We start from the raw sequence: 17866 nt of genomic DNA on the forward strand, positions 1-17866 counted from the left end.
ACTAAAATTGCTTTAATGAAAATTAAAATAAAAATAATAATATGGATTATATACAAATATATATAAAACCAATCTCAAACCAACCGCCTGAGGGCAATTACATCACCATCACTGCTGATGCTGGGGATAGGGACTAATCAAGTCCCAGACTGGACCCAGTGGCAGATGGGAACTGGATTCAGGAACACATGGATAAGGATCGAAGGCAGAACAGAGCCCTCCTTGTACACTGGCCAGTGAAGGAGAGAGCATGACTCTTGTGATTCCTCAGCTTTATACTAAATATGACATATGTGGGATGGAATAACTTGCTGGTCAGTTTAGGGTCACCTGTCCCATCTTCTTTCTGCTCCCCAAAATGGTGCTCAAGATTTAGTGGCTCAAGATTTAGTAGTGACCTTGGACTCCGTAGGAGCAAGTGTAAGCAAGAACCTTTCTGCACACCAATCCTTGGTAGTAACTGTAAAGATGAAGCATCATCACTGCTAGAAGCAGACACTTTCTGCAAAAATATGCCATTAACTTCAGAAAATGCAATTAGTTAGAAGAGACTTAGGTGAGAAGTAAAATCACTGAGCAGAATTAGTTCTCAAACCCAAGCCAGGACGTTTGGGTAATGAACCATCATATCATGTAGCAGACTAGTAAATCAATACAAGCAAGGCAATTTATGAAGTTCATAGAATACACACCTTCAAGTGTATCATAGACAAATAAACCTGTTTATCTTACATTTTGGTTCTGTTTCACTTTCTTTGATGGAAGTTTCTTAATTTTCTGAATTTTCTGTAACTGTTTCTCCCATAAGCATGTTGTCTTCCTCTCAGTGGATATGAGGAATGAGGTTTATGGAAGCTCACTTATGTGCTTGTCACCTGTTTCTCAAGAAAGTTCTATATTCAGAGAGCTGGTGCTGACAGATGGAGAACAGAGACAGGTATTGTTTTCCCACCAGGTAGGATCAAATTTTGTGTACAGTGCCTATTAGACAAGTATTTAAAGTCCTTTTTCTCTCTTGGCTGCCCATTTTCACTACACTTTAGGCATTCAGTATTTGGGGACTTTTTTTTCCTCTCTCTCAAAGAAGGTTAAATTCTCTCACCACTTCGAGAAATTGTTGGACCACTGTCAGAGTGGCACAGACACAGACACCATGGTTGAATATGCAGTGTGTTCTAAGGAAAGCAGGCTAAGCAGCAGTGTGTCACCCCAGAATGGCATCCTCAAGTTGGCCACTGTGGACTTTCCTATCTTTGAACTATGGTATGGTTTCAGCTTTGTCAATGATTTTGCAGTCTGGCACAGGGATCTAGAATTAATTTTCTATTGATGACGGAAGTAGTGAGGCAGAGGGTTTTTGGGGTTTTGTTTGTTTTTTTGTTGTTTGTTTTTGGGTAGGGTTTCTATATATACCATCCATATTCATGAAAATATTCTTAGTGGACCCAAATGCAGGATTTTTCTGTTTTTTTTTTTTCCTCATGTAACATTCTCAGACCAGATGCTTCATTCAAAATCAGCAGGGTTCTTTTTTTTCCCTTTGGACTTCATGTAATTTCTGCCACGGGAACTACTTTGGGGCTCAGAAGAAATTCTTTGGTTCTTTGGTCTTCTCAGAATTCACGTAGCATATTTGCATAATAACCACTTTATGACAAAAATAACTTCTGACATACAGTTTCAGGAAATGGGGTAAGAACTTGCCTTTCCCCCACTGCTGGTGCTGTCTGCTCAAGCTGTACATTTTAGATTTTACATTCACAACACTGATTTGGTTAATATATTATGTTTCCCTCAAAATGCTTAGTCATATGTGTCCCTTCATGTGAAAAGGGAACATCTGTGAGTCTACTATTTGTTTCTCAGCATGAAACAATAATTTGAAAAAAAAAAGGTTAAATGAGGGAGAGAGAAAAAGGTAAGGAGAAATAAAATCCTGAAATAAATATAGCCATTTAGTAAATCTGTGTTTGCTGTCTGTCTCTGTGGAGGGCTGGATACAGCAAACCTTCTTTTTTCATTTGGGTTCTATGTCTTAACTGCAATATTAGTAATATGAATCTTATGGAAATTGAGTTCCTGAAAGCATTTGTCAGCTTCTGTAAAATGAAGTATTTTATCATCAGTGGCAAAAGCTGTGAATTTAAGTGATGTGTGTAATAAATATACAGTTCAAGTTCATTGTATAGTTTTGGAATCACAGGGTGTCAGGGCTGTGACTGTAAGGACACTCAGGGCACTGATGAGACAATGGATCAACCTGAGAGAAGGTGGCAACAATTAGAAGCAGCATTAAATCATTGCTGTAGAATCTTTCAGGGTGGCAATTTTCATCAGACCCAGAGCTTCCTCTAAGAAGCTCCTAGAAAAGCTGACCAGCACAACTTGTGTGCTTTGGTATAGTGACAATCATCCTGGGTGGTCAATCTGGCTGTCCCAGAGATTCTGATGGGAGGTTTTGATGCAGGTTTCTGATGTTTCTGGTCAGTAGGAAGTGTTCCTGGTCAATAGGAAGCGTTCCTGCATAGATCATCCTAGAACAGGACTTCATAAATAGTTGAGAATTAATGAGATATTTTATATATATAGTTGAAGGTATTAGATAACAATGGATGAGGCATGTACTGGAGTGGTCACACAGGACCACAGCCCAGCTGATGTAGGGATTTGGCAGAACAGCTGGAGAATTCTCACTTGATCCAGCTGAAGATCCCTGTAAGGACCCTTTCAAAGGAGACTTGCATCTTCTTCTGGCCAGCAACTAACTGTCATCTTGAGGAGATTGGATTCTCATTCAAGTGTTACTTGATGCAAAGTTCCAGATAAATACAGGATTATTTGTTTGTTTGGATTTTATTTTTTTTTTTTTAACAAACACCTTGCAGATAAAAGTGTGAAATAATTAACAAGTGTAACTGGCATAATATAAATTGCATGATATAACTCCTGATTCTCGTCCTGATTTGCTATTTTTTCAAGTATAAAATACAAATATCTCTCCTAGTCATTCATGTTCCTACTCACATGAAAGAGTACTCCTCTGCTTGTATGCTTCAGTCATATCCCTAATTATCAGAAATTGTTCTCTTTTGATCCTTTTTCTTTTTTTTTTTAAAAAAGCTAATGAGATGTAAACACTAACGTATGAGACTAAACCATAGCTACTTTCATTTCCAACCATGAAATAACAGGAAATCTCCTATCTTAGAAAACAGTCTCTGAAGTAGAGATGAAGAATCTCCTTGGTTAATGAGTTTGAAGCTAGAATCAAATTTATGCATTAGGTGACCAATATGGGCATGAAGACAAATGGGCAGACTCTGTGCTTTCAGAAAGTGCATTCATCTTGGGATGCTGAGGTTTATTCCTCTATTTCAAGCAGTTCTCTAGGTCTTTGCCAGAAGTAGGCAAGGTAGACTAGTTCTGTCCACTACTGAAAGCTGCTGAAGACTGTGAAACTTCTCTAGTTACTCTGGAATGGTTTTGTAGTATCTTAAAATTTATGACAAGCAATTTGAATTTGAATCTGAATTGTGAAATGCTTTTTTGAATTGGATTAAATGTAAAGGGTCCACTTTAGCAACTGTCTGTGCTGTTGTTGAACATTGCACAGGGTTAACACAGCTTGTGGAGTTATTTTAATTCAAAACAATACAAGCAACTCACTGTATATTACAAAGCATAAAATCCAATTGATATTAGATGAATTTAATACACTGGAAGTGGGTATTCACAAATTGTTCTCTGCATTTGAATAATGACTGGCATGAACCTTATTTAATTACAGTGTTGTCTTTTCTCAAGTAATTTTTCTTCCTCTTGTTATAAAGGAAAAGTACATTTATAACATAATACACTCTGATTCTAGGAGAAATCTGTTGAGTGAAAAGAGCATTACACAGGAAACCTATTTATTTAAAGGACTTACGTTACTTAAATATATTCAGCAGGGATGTTGTCAAGAATGTTTAGTTTGTTTGGGGTTGTTGATTTTGTAGGCTATTTTACTTGTCTGAATAAATCTAGAAGAACATTTTAGAGGACAGATGGACAAGGAACAATGGTGGTCCAGTGTTGGGATCTAGCTTTTCAGAACACAATCCAATCAAACTGGAGCCTTCCAGTTCCAAAATCTTAGATAGTGTTTTGTATCTGGGATTTGAGTAGGTTTTTCTTTGTCATCACTTCTCAGTGAATGAAGAAATGGAGAAATTAAGGCTACATGTGCATGATCCTTCATGGCACCCTGTAAACGTACCTTGTGATACATCCTTTCTCATGTAATCTGGACACTTAGGGGCTCACCTGACACTTAGACACATTGTTTTCCTAACTGCTACTTTTCCTGACTGCTAGTTTTATGGCAGTGTTTTTCCTTGGAATAACATGGGCTATATTTGTTACTGAACTAGATTTCTTAGTACTACAGTCTGAATTCCTGTTTCAGGCTATAACCTAGGAAACAGGGGACCCCCTAAATAAATGCACAGAGGAGATGCAATTAAAATAGTGAACGTGGAAGGTTTGCAGTCCCCAGGCCATCCCAAAGGAAGAAGTTCCTTGACATTTCTCAGCTTACTGAACAGTGACGGATAAGCTGATTTAGCTGCAGCAGTTTATAACGGCATCATCTGACAGATGCTTGGCCTGCTGGGGTCCCTGCAGATGAGGATGCACAGACCTTAGTTGACATTAGCTTAAACTGTCCCTGAGGTGGGTTTAATAATCATTGTTACGTCCTGCTCTGCATCCTGTATGCGTGTGACACTTTTCAGGAGAAACGGTCCTGTGAGAGCAGTGATGGCTTTAAGTCATTGAAGGACGAGGAATTTAGAGCTTGGTGTCTTTTCTATCACACTTTCCACCTTAACAAGATTTTTTGAATTAGGATGGATGTTCCCATTAAACAACAGTGTCTCAGAGTCAGTTACCATTTAATGGAGTTTCATAAAAATACTTCAGCTTAATGATATGGCCTCTCGTGCGTGGCACATGTGCCTGGACTGTGCCTGTTTGGCATTGCCTTGGATTGTGACTGTGCAGTGATGCTCCTCCCATGCAATGGTATTCTCAAAGCACAGCACCTTTCTTTGACTCAGACATTCCTCCCAGAGACCTGGGCGGGCAGAGAAAGGAGATCTGGGTGCAATCTTTACAGCTCACTATGAACACATATATATCATCCATATCTTAAAGTAATTTAAAGAAAGTTGTTTGGTTTTTGTTTGTTTTTTTTTCAAGAAACAACAATGCTTGAGGAAATTTGACTTGTCTGTTGTGGTTGTACTCGGTGCTCCTGATTCTGTGTCTACAGTATAGAACACGTAGCCAGTTCTCCTCTACTTTCTTCATAATTAATGGAAAGAATTGGCCACAGTTCATTTCCTTGATTTTAGATGTTAGGTTTATGATGAAAACAATTATTCCCCAGCAATGGAGTGTGGTTTTTTAAGCAGTTCTCCATCTCCCAACAGAGTTGGTAGCTCAGAAATAGGTTTCTAAATTTGCATGTGTGAGTCCTCTCAGAGGCCAGAATTTTATTGTCTTCTTTTAATGAAGGCATTTGACAGTCTTTCTCCTTGTACGTTTTCTCTTCAAGTGGAAGGTGTAAAACCTGAACTTTTTTCTGGGAGAAATACACCAAGTTACTTTTTAGTCACTTAGTGCTTCATATAAGAAAATGCCACTCCCTTAAGTAGGGAGCAGGAGGAATAGCTTGTGTGGACTCAGTATGATCCTACTTATATGGAAAACAAACAGTACTTTGGAGAACTGCACTTTAGTAGCCACACTTCTTCCATCCTAAAGAATATCCTCTTCCAAAATGAAGATCCAGACTGAACTGTATGGCTAGAATGGTGGCAAATGCTTTGCAATCTCTCTTGATTCCAGAGGACCAGAGCTCTGAAATGATTGATTAGGAGGAGACTTGTCTCTGCTGGTAAAGAAACAACCTAGTCCCCCATACCTACACACTTGCAATTCATGCATAGAAAAAAGCCCTCAATGACATCAATCCTAGAATTAGCTGTTTTTCTTTAGAGGAAATAAATTCAGGTTGATGTTTAAAAACTTCAGGTAACAGATGAGTAGGGCAATGACTCCAGGTGCCTGCTGCTTGTGTATGGCAGTGTCTCTGACACTAATTGATTTGGGGATTAAAGGATCTTCAGAAATTATCTGACCTTCTTAATTTGTTTTTACAAATCTAATTTATTTCCTGAAATCCTGAGTAAATCTGTAGGTTTCATTGAGAGAAATGGTTGAAAGAATTAAAAAAGCAGGTAAATTCTTCTCATTCTCATGTCTACAAAAGAGAAAGTAAAACTGAGGTTCTTCTCAACAAAACCCAATATATTTCAAGCCAACAACAGAGAGACAATGCTGGAAGTTGAAACCTCAAAATTTCTGACTTGATACAAAGGAAAAAAAACATTGCCATGACCATGGTAAGATGCTAGAACACATTGCCTAGACAGATGGTGGAATTTACCTGTTCAGAGATGTTCAAGACCCAACAGGAGACAACACTGAGCAACTTGATTTCAGTAGGCCTGTTTTAAGTAAGCAGTTGGATCAGATGATCTCCAGAGGTCACTTCCAGCAAAACTTAATCTAAATTTCTACAATAATGACCAAGTTATGCTGCTAACATAAAACACTCAATGACGTGGTTTTATTTTTTTCTGGAATGGTTCTTCTTTCATTCTGTGTTCTGACACTATGGAAATATTTTTGAAGTATAGTCTCCTAAACCCTATGTCAGAGCAAGTTTAACTAGTTTCTAAGAATTTTTATTAGTTCAGCTGAGATGAAATTTGAAAAGCACTATAAAAGTGGGTAAACACTAAAGAATTTAAAACAGACCTAATTGATAAAGATTTTCAACATTTTAAAATCAGAGTTTTGAAACCACATGCAGTCAAATTTTCCTATTACTATTTATTTTTAGTTTTAAACAATCTATGCCAAGAAAGGCTGAAAATAGACCTATTGAAGTTCAGTCTTGAAAAGTACTGTTACAGTATCGATATGAACTATGAAATTATCTCACACTTTTCTTTCTGCTTGTCAGTGTAGCATTTAAATGCCAGAGTAATTTTTGCTTAAAAGACTTGGCAATAGATTATAAAAGAGGACTTTTTTTCATGACATTGTGTGTCATTCCACTTGCAATTTTCTATTGTTCCCAGCAGCATTTCTTTATGCTCCCTTTTTTATATTCCATGTCGAGAGTAAAATAGATTCATGCTGAGGCTGGAGATTTTGAAACCTTCTCAGAACAACCAACTCCGTCAATTATCATCAGTCATTTCTCCTGTGGGTCAAGATGAGCAATGCCCTCTGTATCTACCACAGAATGCTGGTTAAAGTCCTGGAGATTTGCATGAGAAAGCTGAGGGAAACATCCCAGCCTGAGCTAAGAGGCATGAAATTCAGGCTTTAGGAAAACTGAAGGGAAAAAATCATAGGCGATGCACTTGTGTGTGGTTGGCATGAGAAGGCTGAGGGAAACATCCCATGAAATTCAGGCTTTAGGAAAACTGAAGGGAAAAAATCATAGGCGATGCACTTGTGTGTGGTTGGTGAGTCCACTGTTGCTCCTGGAATTGCATAGCTAATGGGACTGTCAGTGTCCACAAAGGTACCTAGTTGGGATGTAGGAATTGCATTATTACCCCATCAATGATAAGCAGTGGACTAAGATGCAGATTGTTGATGTTTCCCTATAGCCATGCAACCGTGAGAGTCCTATTGTGCACCTTTGTGCACCCAATATGCTGTAAAAAAAGCAGATCTAGATGTGTTCTCAATTTACCTGACGTTTCACAGCGCTCAAGGACAGAGAACCTTGGTGGCTTCCTCACCTCTCTGTTTTCAGAACCCTTTCTTCTCCTGCAATATAGATAACTTACTATTGCTTGGGGGAACAACAACCAGACGTAAGCAGTGATTGCAAGTGCTCACACACCTTTCTACTGTATAGTTGGACAGAAGTTGTAAAATGCGTACAGAGACCTCAGAAAGATGAGCTGATACTGATAGTTGTCATACTACTCCTTGCAACAATCTGTGACATCCTAGGCACAAACTCACAGTTTAATAAACACTTTTATTTTAAATCTGAGCAGTGCAAATTTCAAACACAAGTAATTTATACAAGCAGTGTTTTTTTGACACAAGTGAAAGCTTTTGATTTATGGTGCCCTAATGCAAACTGAGCTTATGTTGTAAGTGTAAATGTGTTGTTTGGAATATTTTTGTAATAAACATGCTGCGATCAGTCCAATTATATCTTTTCCCACAAGGGATACACCAATCCAGACATTGATCCTGGAGTAGACTGGCTGATATTTGTTGATAGGGTAGCAATGTTACCTGCATTTTTTGAATAATATGTATAACAAAGAATACCACAACACCATCAGGCTTCAGCCTTTGCAGAAGGGGATAAGCGGATATGAGGAAAAAGGAAAGTGAATGATACCATCTCTATAGTCCTTTTCATCCCTCTTCCTATTATAGAGAGGGTATGTTTTGCACAGCTCTGTCTACATTATGGGAAGGCATTGGCTCCACTATGGGACATGTGTGAAGGACAGAGGTGGACTTCTCTGTTGAACTGACCTTTTTACTTATGACAGCATTACTAGGGCCTAGTAGTTGTGGTGCGGTTTGGGTAAAATGTACATGTGGGCTAAAATACTGTTCTGACTACACATGTAACCAGTTAGGTGTCCAGGAGAGGTAGGGTTAGTTAAAATCTCTCTTTGGTGCCACCTGCTTGATTAGAAAAGAAAGGCTGGATTTTTGTGTAAACCTGTAGGATAAATGAAGACTATGAATTTATATCTCTGTATCTTATTTTCTGTTACACAGGGCAGCTTTTATGTCCCATCTGAAAACTGCATGCAGCATGCATACAAATGGCATAGGGACCTCTGTCTTCTGCTCTTGAATGCTCAAAGAGGACTTCACATGCACTATGCCCTCATAATGAAGGAGATTCCTGATTTACCACAGCTGAAGCTGGGTAAGTGAACAGACATTTAAAATCACTGAATATTTTACAGTGCTGCATTTTCAGTTCACATTTTAGTACAAAAAAATCTTAGGCTATTTAGAGATTTTAGAGAATTCTTGTCCTGGCTTTCTGATTACTGTTTATTTTGGCACACTGTTAAAGATAACTGCTTTGCTCCGGCTTACACCAATCCTTTTTTAGTGTGTGGTATGATGTGTAGAGGGGTAAAATGTCTTGATAATTCATCAAAATACTTACCTTTCAATGATTTTTGGCCTCATTTACTCTCCAAAGACTTGAACTTCTGAATTGCTGTGAGGTCTGGGGAAGACTCTAGTATATTTTTTTTTTTTTCTTGAGCAAACATTTTTTTAAAACTGTAATGAAAAATCTGAAGGGTGATATTAGTGGTTTTGAACCATACTCCCTCATTGACAATTTGCAATGCATTTCTTCCCTGCCAAATACATAGTTGCAACTTGCTCTTTAAATCCTTTCTGCTTTTCTTTCTAATTCAATCATTTAATGGATTTTCTGGGTTTGGCAGAAGCTTTTTTTGTCTGCTCAGGCTTGCTGGGTCCAATATACAAGTGCTGTCTGTCTGGATCTGTGGGCTGGAGCTCTGTAATTTGTGTTTAGTCATGTTTGGAATCATAGCATGAGCTCCTGGGAAAATGAGGCACATCCCTGACTAATTCCTGCTCTCCCACGTGTTTCCTTGAATTCAAGGAATGTGGCTCATTATTTCACATCTGTGATTTTGTGTCTGTGTCTCTGTATACAGGTTTTGAAGTTATCAGTTTGTTACTGCAGAGCTTATTATGAGTCAATTGCATTGGTCAGCAGATTTAAAAACAGAGCAAAAAACATCTTCCAGTTTCACCATATTGTGCTTGTATACAAGAACTATCAAACATAATACATTATGCTTTACTGACTTTTTGGCTTGATAGCTCTTATTTTCCACTTCATGTCTTGTACCTCAACGCATATTTACCTTTCAATGAGCCTAAAACTCAGAGTGGGAAGAGCTCATACTGTGCTATTTAATCCAGCTACAAGTTAAAATCCAACCAAAACAAAACAGCATCTTTATTTGCAACTGATGAGCCCACAGAAAGAATCCAACATGCCACAAAACTCGTGTTTCAGGCATCTTGGTTTTCAGGCACGTGTAACAGTTGATTTGTGTCTCACCTGGACAGGCTTATAGATGGAAAGATAGCAGAGTTCTGCATGGGTGGTTCACCACAACTTGAGAACTACCCAAGAACACGTTTTGGCTTTCTAAATACAATTAGCTTGGTTTTCAAATGACTACTGGTACTAAAGCAGGCACTTCATTTGGAAATGTACTTGTAACGCATGCAGGTTTGCTACATGCAAATATGCTTTTTAGCCTCCTGAGCAGAGTGCAATCTGCATCGTTTTATTCACGGTCTGAAAATCTAGTGAGTCGGTTTTAAGGTTAATTTCTGATGCCTGCTGCAAAATTCAGTTAAACATGGGGTGTAAGATTCACCCAGTGTGATGAATATGAAGCAAATTTTTGTAACTGTCTCTTTACAATCAGTGTGGAGAATCAGGCCCATTTAGGACAATAAAATGTTATTTAACAGGTAGTGCTTTCTGCCTTGGGTTGGCATGAACTTGCTCACTTTTCTCCACTGACCAGGGGGAGAATGTAAATGATTCCTTCAGCTACAAACATCTATATTGGTCAGACTAACCTCATCATAAGTTTCTAAAGATAGTTGAGATAAATTCAAGACTATAAATCTCTGCAGACTCTTAATCCTCTCTTTTTTCTAGCTCCCTGAATGGTATATTGAAAAAGATAGCCTAGTTTGGACATTAAAAGTGGGAATGATTGTTTCCCAGATTTTACCAGCTGAGTATGAGTCTTTTCAAGGCACCACCCATCACAATCTGTCCTTTCTTATTCCTTAGTACTATTTAGGACGAGTCATTTGGGAATTGGCCTGTTGGTTGCTCTGCTTTGTTTCTTTATGGATACTATTAGAAAGTTCCGCATTGCAAAATCAAGCTGCCAGAGTTGGAGAGTTGATTTATATCCCCCACTGCCTTACAGTCTGTGGTGCATTTCAAGTGGAGTGTCTCTGCTGGAGTCTCTCAGGACCGCATCAAAGCACTGGTGCTTGCTGTAGGAGTGGAGAGCTACTTCACACTCCACAAGGCTGTACAGAGATGCTCAGTCTCTTACTAGTCAGACATCTGGTATCACACAGTCCTCTGTAGCACAACAGGGAGAACTGTTTCTTGCACATTTGCTCAGATTTTGCAATGGTGAGTTCTGCAGTTGGCCATAAATACTAAAGGCTAATAAGCAAACTTCTAGGAAAAGAGAGGGTAGATAGCAAAAAGACAAATTTTATTGTCTTCTGCAGGTTTAGTGGTCCAGGTTACATGGGCAGCAGTGGTACCTGCACCAGTACAAGATGGGTTGTGGAGCACCCCCATCCAAACAGAAATATGTGTATCGGGGAGGAATATCAACAGACCTATTTCTCACATGAGTAACCAGCAGAGCATTAACCTTTCACATCTACTGTTCTCAAACCTGATCTTTGTGTTTTTTCCCTAGAGGAGCTACCTGTGGAAGAGACGTTATCTCAGCTTTGTACGGAGCTGCAGGTATTTTCTTCAGCAGAATCTGCCCGTGTGTTTTTCAAATCCATTTTTCAAGTGCTCTGAGACAGCCCAGTCACATATCAGAGTAGTGACAAAGGGAATTTGGTGCCATCAGAAAGTTTGGTGAATGTTTCTCTTCCACAACTATTTCACATGACTTTGATTAGTCACTTAGAAGATATTTCTGTCACTTTGAACAAGTCACCAGCTGAATTGCTTTAATATCCTTTGGTGAGTCTAGCCCTGAGTATCAGAATATGAAGAAAAAAAATATTGTGGGTAGGTTGGAATTACAGCTTTTATGCTGACAGGAGAAAAGATGCTCTGGCATGTTGTACAACTATATCTCTTCAAATAAAAATTCCTAAAGGTGTAGGGAGGCTCATGGGAGGAAAAAAGTGATATTGAACAGAAGTGACTGAACTCCTGTCCTGAACTTGCTTCTGCCATGTTTATTTCAAGTAGGACACAGACATCAAGGGTGCCAGGAAGAAATGTAAATGTCAACTGATCACTGGGGAAAATGCTTTATAATCAGAGATTCAATAGATTTTATTTGCTCTGTTTATTAGCAGGAGGGAGAGCGTACGAAGGAATGACAAAATAAGTTAATGGAGGGAAACTGAGGCCAAACTAAATGGGAAATACATTCACAGTCCAGTTATGGATGGTGGGCTACTGTTTATCAGTCATGGGTGAAAAATGTTTGAAATGGCCAATATCTTTGTTTTAAGTAATGACTTGGATTCTTTGCAAGAAATCTTATTTCATATAAATTTGATTTAGAGAAACATAAGGTATTTGGCTCATCTCTACTAGATTTAGACTCTGTAAGGGTATAGGAGGTCAGAAAACACAATCTAGAGTCTCTTTTGGACTTATTTTTTATAAGTCAGGGAAAGTCCAGATTGGCTTGGTATATATCTGAAAATGCCAGCATTCATTTCTCTGTATGTTCTAACTCCTGCTCAACCCTTGTTCTCCCAAAAAGCTGATTGACTTGTTTTGCGTGGCAGTATTAATAAAACCAAATTTTATTGACTGTTGTTTGAAAGCTGCTGGGAACAGCATTGCAAGAGCTAGAGCAGCTTGTTCTCTGGGGCGTTGGAAAAACTTTGGGGCTCCTGTGCCCCATGAAAATATTTTGCTTTAGCATCCTGAGCTGATAACTTTCTATCCATCTCTGTATAATTTGATGATAAGGACAGTGAATTTGCAGAGACTCTCACGACATAAACGTTGAGGATCTTGTACAACATTTGTGGGATGTAGGGGCAGCACTGGCTGTCACTGCAGTGCAAGTGCTGAGGCTGTGCACACCTCTGTGGGGCACACAGATTAGTATTGGCAATGCTCTAGAAGTGTATGAACAGAAACCATTTCTTTGCAGCAGAACACAGGAAAACCAGTCATTTATAAAAGAAGAAAATGCTTTTAAAAACCATGCAGCAAGAAGCCTGTGGGGTTAGTCTCCCATTATCATTGTGTTACCAGAGCCAGGTCCATTTTTGAAATTAAATACAAACAGAACTAAAAGAAAAGTGAGTTTACCCTGCCATAGCTTTCTATTTAACCCAAGAACACAGCAGATGCTCAATGCAGGAGCTTTGAGGGGAAAATATTTTCTTTGGTTTCCCTCTCTCACACAGACAATTTGCTTTTAATCATGACTTAGTTTGCAGTGTCATCAGTCTGAAAACTATCTGCATAATAGAACGTGAAAAATAAAGAGGCTTGCTGCCTGACTAAAATCCTAGCAAAAAAAAAAGACTTGGCCAAGAACTGATAAGCAATTCCTCTGGTATTATTTCTGGAGTATTTCTGATAGTATTACCAGTTCGGTGGAAGCAGGTGGGGACACTAGAAGTAGATGAAGGCTCATTTCTGTGTTATTTGTGAAAAAAAAAAAAAGAAAAAGAAAAAAAAGGAGCTAAAATGCAATGTCTGTCTCTTGTTAAAGATATTGTGAATCCAGGGAGACTGATATGCAGAGGCTCTGCTGCTGAAATGCACTTCCTAGGCTGTGGAGCTTTAGCACAGAATTGGAGCTTGGATCTGGAGGGCAGGGAGTGTTCCAGCATGTCCTAGTGTGGGAGAGAAGCAAGAGCAGGGAGTTCTGGCGTGGCTGTTTTCATCGTGTGTGGAGGACACAGTGGTCTGATTTTGTTTTGCTGTTCTTTCCCCTCACTGCCCCAAATCACCCATCTGGGATCCTAGTGTGACACGGCTCAGAAGGCTTCTTTTGCTCTCAGAAAGGAGGTGATGGGCCATGGTTTATTATTTCAGAGCATCCAGCACCATCTGGTGGATAATTTGGAACCTACTTTCTTTGACTTTTTTTTTTTCCCCAATTACTACATCTGCAGTAAACTGTTCAAAGAAATTGAGGCTGTTCCACTTCTTGCTCTCCGATTGTGTAGCTAAGACCATTTGTGCTAAAATTTGTGACTTTTAAAGAAAAAAAAAACCCAAAAGTCTCACCAGCTTGATTTGGGGTAAAATAGTAGCTTTAATAATAATTATGAATCAAGAGGAGGTTTTTTTGTTGTTGTTCCTAAAAGGACTTAATCTAACATATGAACTAACTTTCCTTCATAGCACTCTCTTGATCTCAAAATGTCATTTTCTCTCCTTCAGCTGCTGAGCAATCCAGAGAAGATAGCAGAACAGATAAGCAAGGACCTCGCCTGGCTTTGCTCCCACCTCCTGGCCCTGTGGACACAGTTCCTGGAGGTGACAACGCTCCATCCAGAAGTCACAGCTTATCTGACTCAGGAACATCACATGCTAAGGGTAATGCTAAGAGTTTAAAAGCAAGTTCAGGAATGGTCAATTCCTGACAAACATGAATGATTTATCTGGATATATATCCCAAATATTTCTAGATATATATTTTCCCCATATGAATGTTTACTTGAAACAGGGTGGGCAGGACAAGGAGTGAAGACAAGGTGAAGTCCAGGATTTGAAATTGTAGGTTGTAGTTTCTGGGATAAAGGCTGTTGCTTTGATGTGACCCAGGTTCCTGTGTAAAATAAGTGCATTTTGAACATCAGAATCAGACATTGAACAGGAAGTAGGTGGAAAGAGGCAGATATTGCCTGTACTTGCTAGATATCTGTAATTCATAAACATTTGCTTTAAAAAGCATAAGCATCACAGTGACAAATAACTGAAAAGATAATTTCATCTCAGCTCCTTTCACAAAACTACCATGAGGAATATAGATTTGTTCTTTTCACTGTGTCACATATATAAATAGAGCTGGTTTTTGCCTTTCTCCTAGGGAGAGGCAGACAACAAAATATTAATATTGTTCATGTGGAAATTGCTTCTTGTACGTGATAACAATGGAGGCACAAAAGCACTTGTCTTTTGAGCTAACTTTGTCAGATCTGCTTGTTTGATTAATTCAACGAGTGCTGTGTCTTCCATCAGGACATTTTTTGTTATTGACAAGACATCAGCACATCACCTGAGCTGAACTCATAGTCTGATCTAATCATTAGAGCAGGGACACAAACAAAAGATCAGGATTCACCTTGCTTAGCTTTAGGAGTCTACAGTATTCTGGTTCCTGTCAAAGTCAGTGGAGGTCCAGTTACTCTCCAGAGTGAGCAGAACAACTCTCCAGTTGCTCCCCCAATGGCATGATTGAGCTTGCAAAAACTTCATAAAATTCAGGAAGAGGTAACTGAACGACTGATGCTGAGACCCCTTGGTTGGTTTGACTAGGTCTCCCTTGACTCAGAGAAGACCTGGGTTGCTTTCAGCCAGAGGATCCAGCTCTGTGTGCTCCCAGCTCCAGCAAGGTGAATCTCAGCCTGTGATTTGCCCAGCCTCGGCTGATGAGAGCTGCCTGCATGAGCTTTGACACGTCACCTTGGTGTGCTTCAGTTCCTCTCCATATAAGCTGTGTGTAATGACACTTTCCCAGCGCTGGGAAACAGTTTGAGAGCCCCAGATGAAAAGTCATGCTATTAAGACACAGTCTTCTTGAAGGGATGCTAGTCCATTTTTTTTAGAAAGGCCATTTGTTAAAGCACAACTGGGATTTAGGGGGTTGCTATGACATAGGCTCTTTGCTGCCATTTTCTGACACTGTAACACAGGTCACTTTTACTAATATTATTAGTGATGTACAGGCTACAGTTTAAAAGCTTAGTACATTTGATTGCATATTATTCTTGTTTCATTTAAACTCAAAGCTTATTCCAGGGCAGTAAGCAGCATTGAATTTTTTATAGCTCATTTCACACTCTGTGCTCTGCCAGCCACTTCAGATCTGTGGCTCTTTTGTAACTGATTGCCCAACACTGAACAGAAGTAATGTCCATGAAGAGATTTGAAGAGCTCTCATTTATAAGTATCATGACATAAGCAGATGTATTTATAACATGATAGGGTTTATTCTCTTCTGGGCTGATATATAACACTTCCTTTACTCTCTTGGGAGTTGGTGTGGTTGTTCCATATAAGAGATGATTAATTAGGAATTGTTTTACTTTAGTAACTGAGTCCATTGCTGCTATATAGTTTACACAGTGGGAATGGAAGAAATCTCCCCTGATTTAAGAATACATGGCAGATAGGTAAATTTGACAGCTTTTAGGAAAATAAGCAGAAGATGCAGGTAAGCAAATCTTGATTTACTGTCAAGGGACACTTCTTACCTCCCAGCAAAATATGCAGCAGCACCAGTTGCTTTGTGCTGGGCCAGGAGAGTGAAGCAGAACTCAGCTCTGAGGTTTCTTCAGCCACCAGAGTGGTGCAAGGCAGATGGAATGTAGTAAGGAGTCTGGTCAGTCACCTCTCTGTTGTTGGGCTGATTGCACTTGCACCTTCCAGCAGATCTCAGGTTTAACCTGTGTGCTCCTCCCTCAGGTGAGGAGATTCTCAGAAGCCTTCTTCTACACCGAGCACCAGAAACACGCCGTGCTCACCTTCCAGGAAGGCCTGTAAGTAACTCAGTCACCTTCCCCTCTCACTGAAATGACTGGAAATGTTTAAAATTATTTGCAGCCAAGGCTGTTTTTTGCTGCTGCATATGGAGGATTTCGTTCTGAGAGAATTCACTGGGTCTGTTCTAGCTCCATATTGTAAAATCATTAAAATCAGGATCAAAAGTAAGTGACCCTGATCAGGCCCCAGAAATTATTAATTTCAGAATTCCTATGTTCTGGGGAAATGATGCAGGAGATCCTCTTTCCTCACCTTTCTTCTCAGTCACAGATGAGTTAATTTCTCTTCAGAGTGCATCTCCACCAACACCATCAGCCACAGGGCAGGCAGAAATATTTTTTATATCTTTCTTCAATTAAATTCCCAAATCCACCACACCAGATCAAGTGGGAAATAGCTGCTGACAGGGAACAACAAAAGCTTAACTTTTAAAAGGGTGCTTTTTACTTTCCCTAATATACATTTTTGGAGGAAGGCAGTAATGGGTTTCTTTTGATGTTTAGTACAGCCCTACTTTCTATAGCAGAAAGGGACTTCAAATGAAGACAGGAGCATTAAACAGCCAACACAAAGCTGTGGATGTTCACCAAATACAGCAGCAGAGGACAGGAATGAAGAATACCACAACATTAGCTGGAAGAGTCATAGAACCATGGAATCATTAAGGTTGGAAAAGACCTCTAAGCTCATAAAATCCAGCTGTCAACCCAACACTACCCTGGGCACTAAACCATATGCCAAAGTACCATGTCTACACACTTTTGAACCCTTCCAGGGATGATGACTCCACCACCCCCCTGGGCAGCCTGGTCAAATGTCCTACCACTCTTTCAGTAAAGAAATTCTTCCTAAAATCCAATCTAAACCTCCCCTGGTGCAACTTAACCCCATTTCCTCTCATCCTATTGCCAGCTACTTGAGATGTGAGCTTAGGGCTGATAATTAATTCGCTGAGAACCAACAATGCAAAATAGTCTGGGAAAGCAAACGTTGCACTGGGCTGCATTCATTAAAATATGCTATAAAACATTGCCAAGGTAAGTATTTCCTTCTGGGTGGCACGTCTTGCTTGGAACCAGGCTTGTCTGCATGAGGACCCAGTTTTAAAGCTACATCAGGGCAAATTCTGTGTTCAGTTTTAGCCAATGATCCCAAATGGAGCACATGGACAATAGGCAGGACATGAGCCCTGAAGGCAGAGCTCAAAGAAAGATGCTCAGATTTGAA

General features: G+C 39.4%; 1 protein-coding gene across 1 annotated transcript in view; it reads left to right on the forward strand.

The window, feature by feature from the left end:
- Positions 1-808: 808 nt before the first annotated feature.
- FAM135B (family with sequence similarity 135, member B) overlaps positions 809-17866 on the forward strand; it is a gene marked incomplete at its 5' end in the record, with an annotated part of 34447 nt that continues 17389 nt past the window's right edge. The window contains 5 exons of the mRNA XM_008937362.1: positions 809-937; positions 8881-9034; positions 11631-11680; positions 14315-14470; positions 16562-16635. Of these exons, the coding sequence (XP_008935610.1) occupies positions 809-937; positions 8881-9034; positions 11631-11680; positions 14315-14470; positions 16562-16635 (563 nt within the window). The remainder of the gene's footprint in view (positions 938-8880; positions 9035-11630; positions 11681-14314; positions 14471-16561; positions 16636-17866) is intronic.

Source organism: Merops nubicus, unplaced genomic scaffold (genome assembly GCF_000691845.1).
Source record: "Merops nubicus isolate BGI_N331 unplaced genomic scaffold, ASM69184v1 scaffold4133, whole genome shotgun sequence".
Taxonomy (NCBI): Eukaryota; Metazoa; Chordata; class Aves; order Coraciiformes; family Meropidae; genus Merops; species Merops nubicus.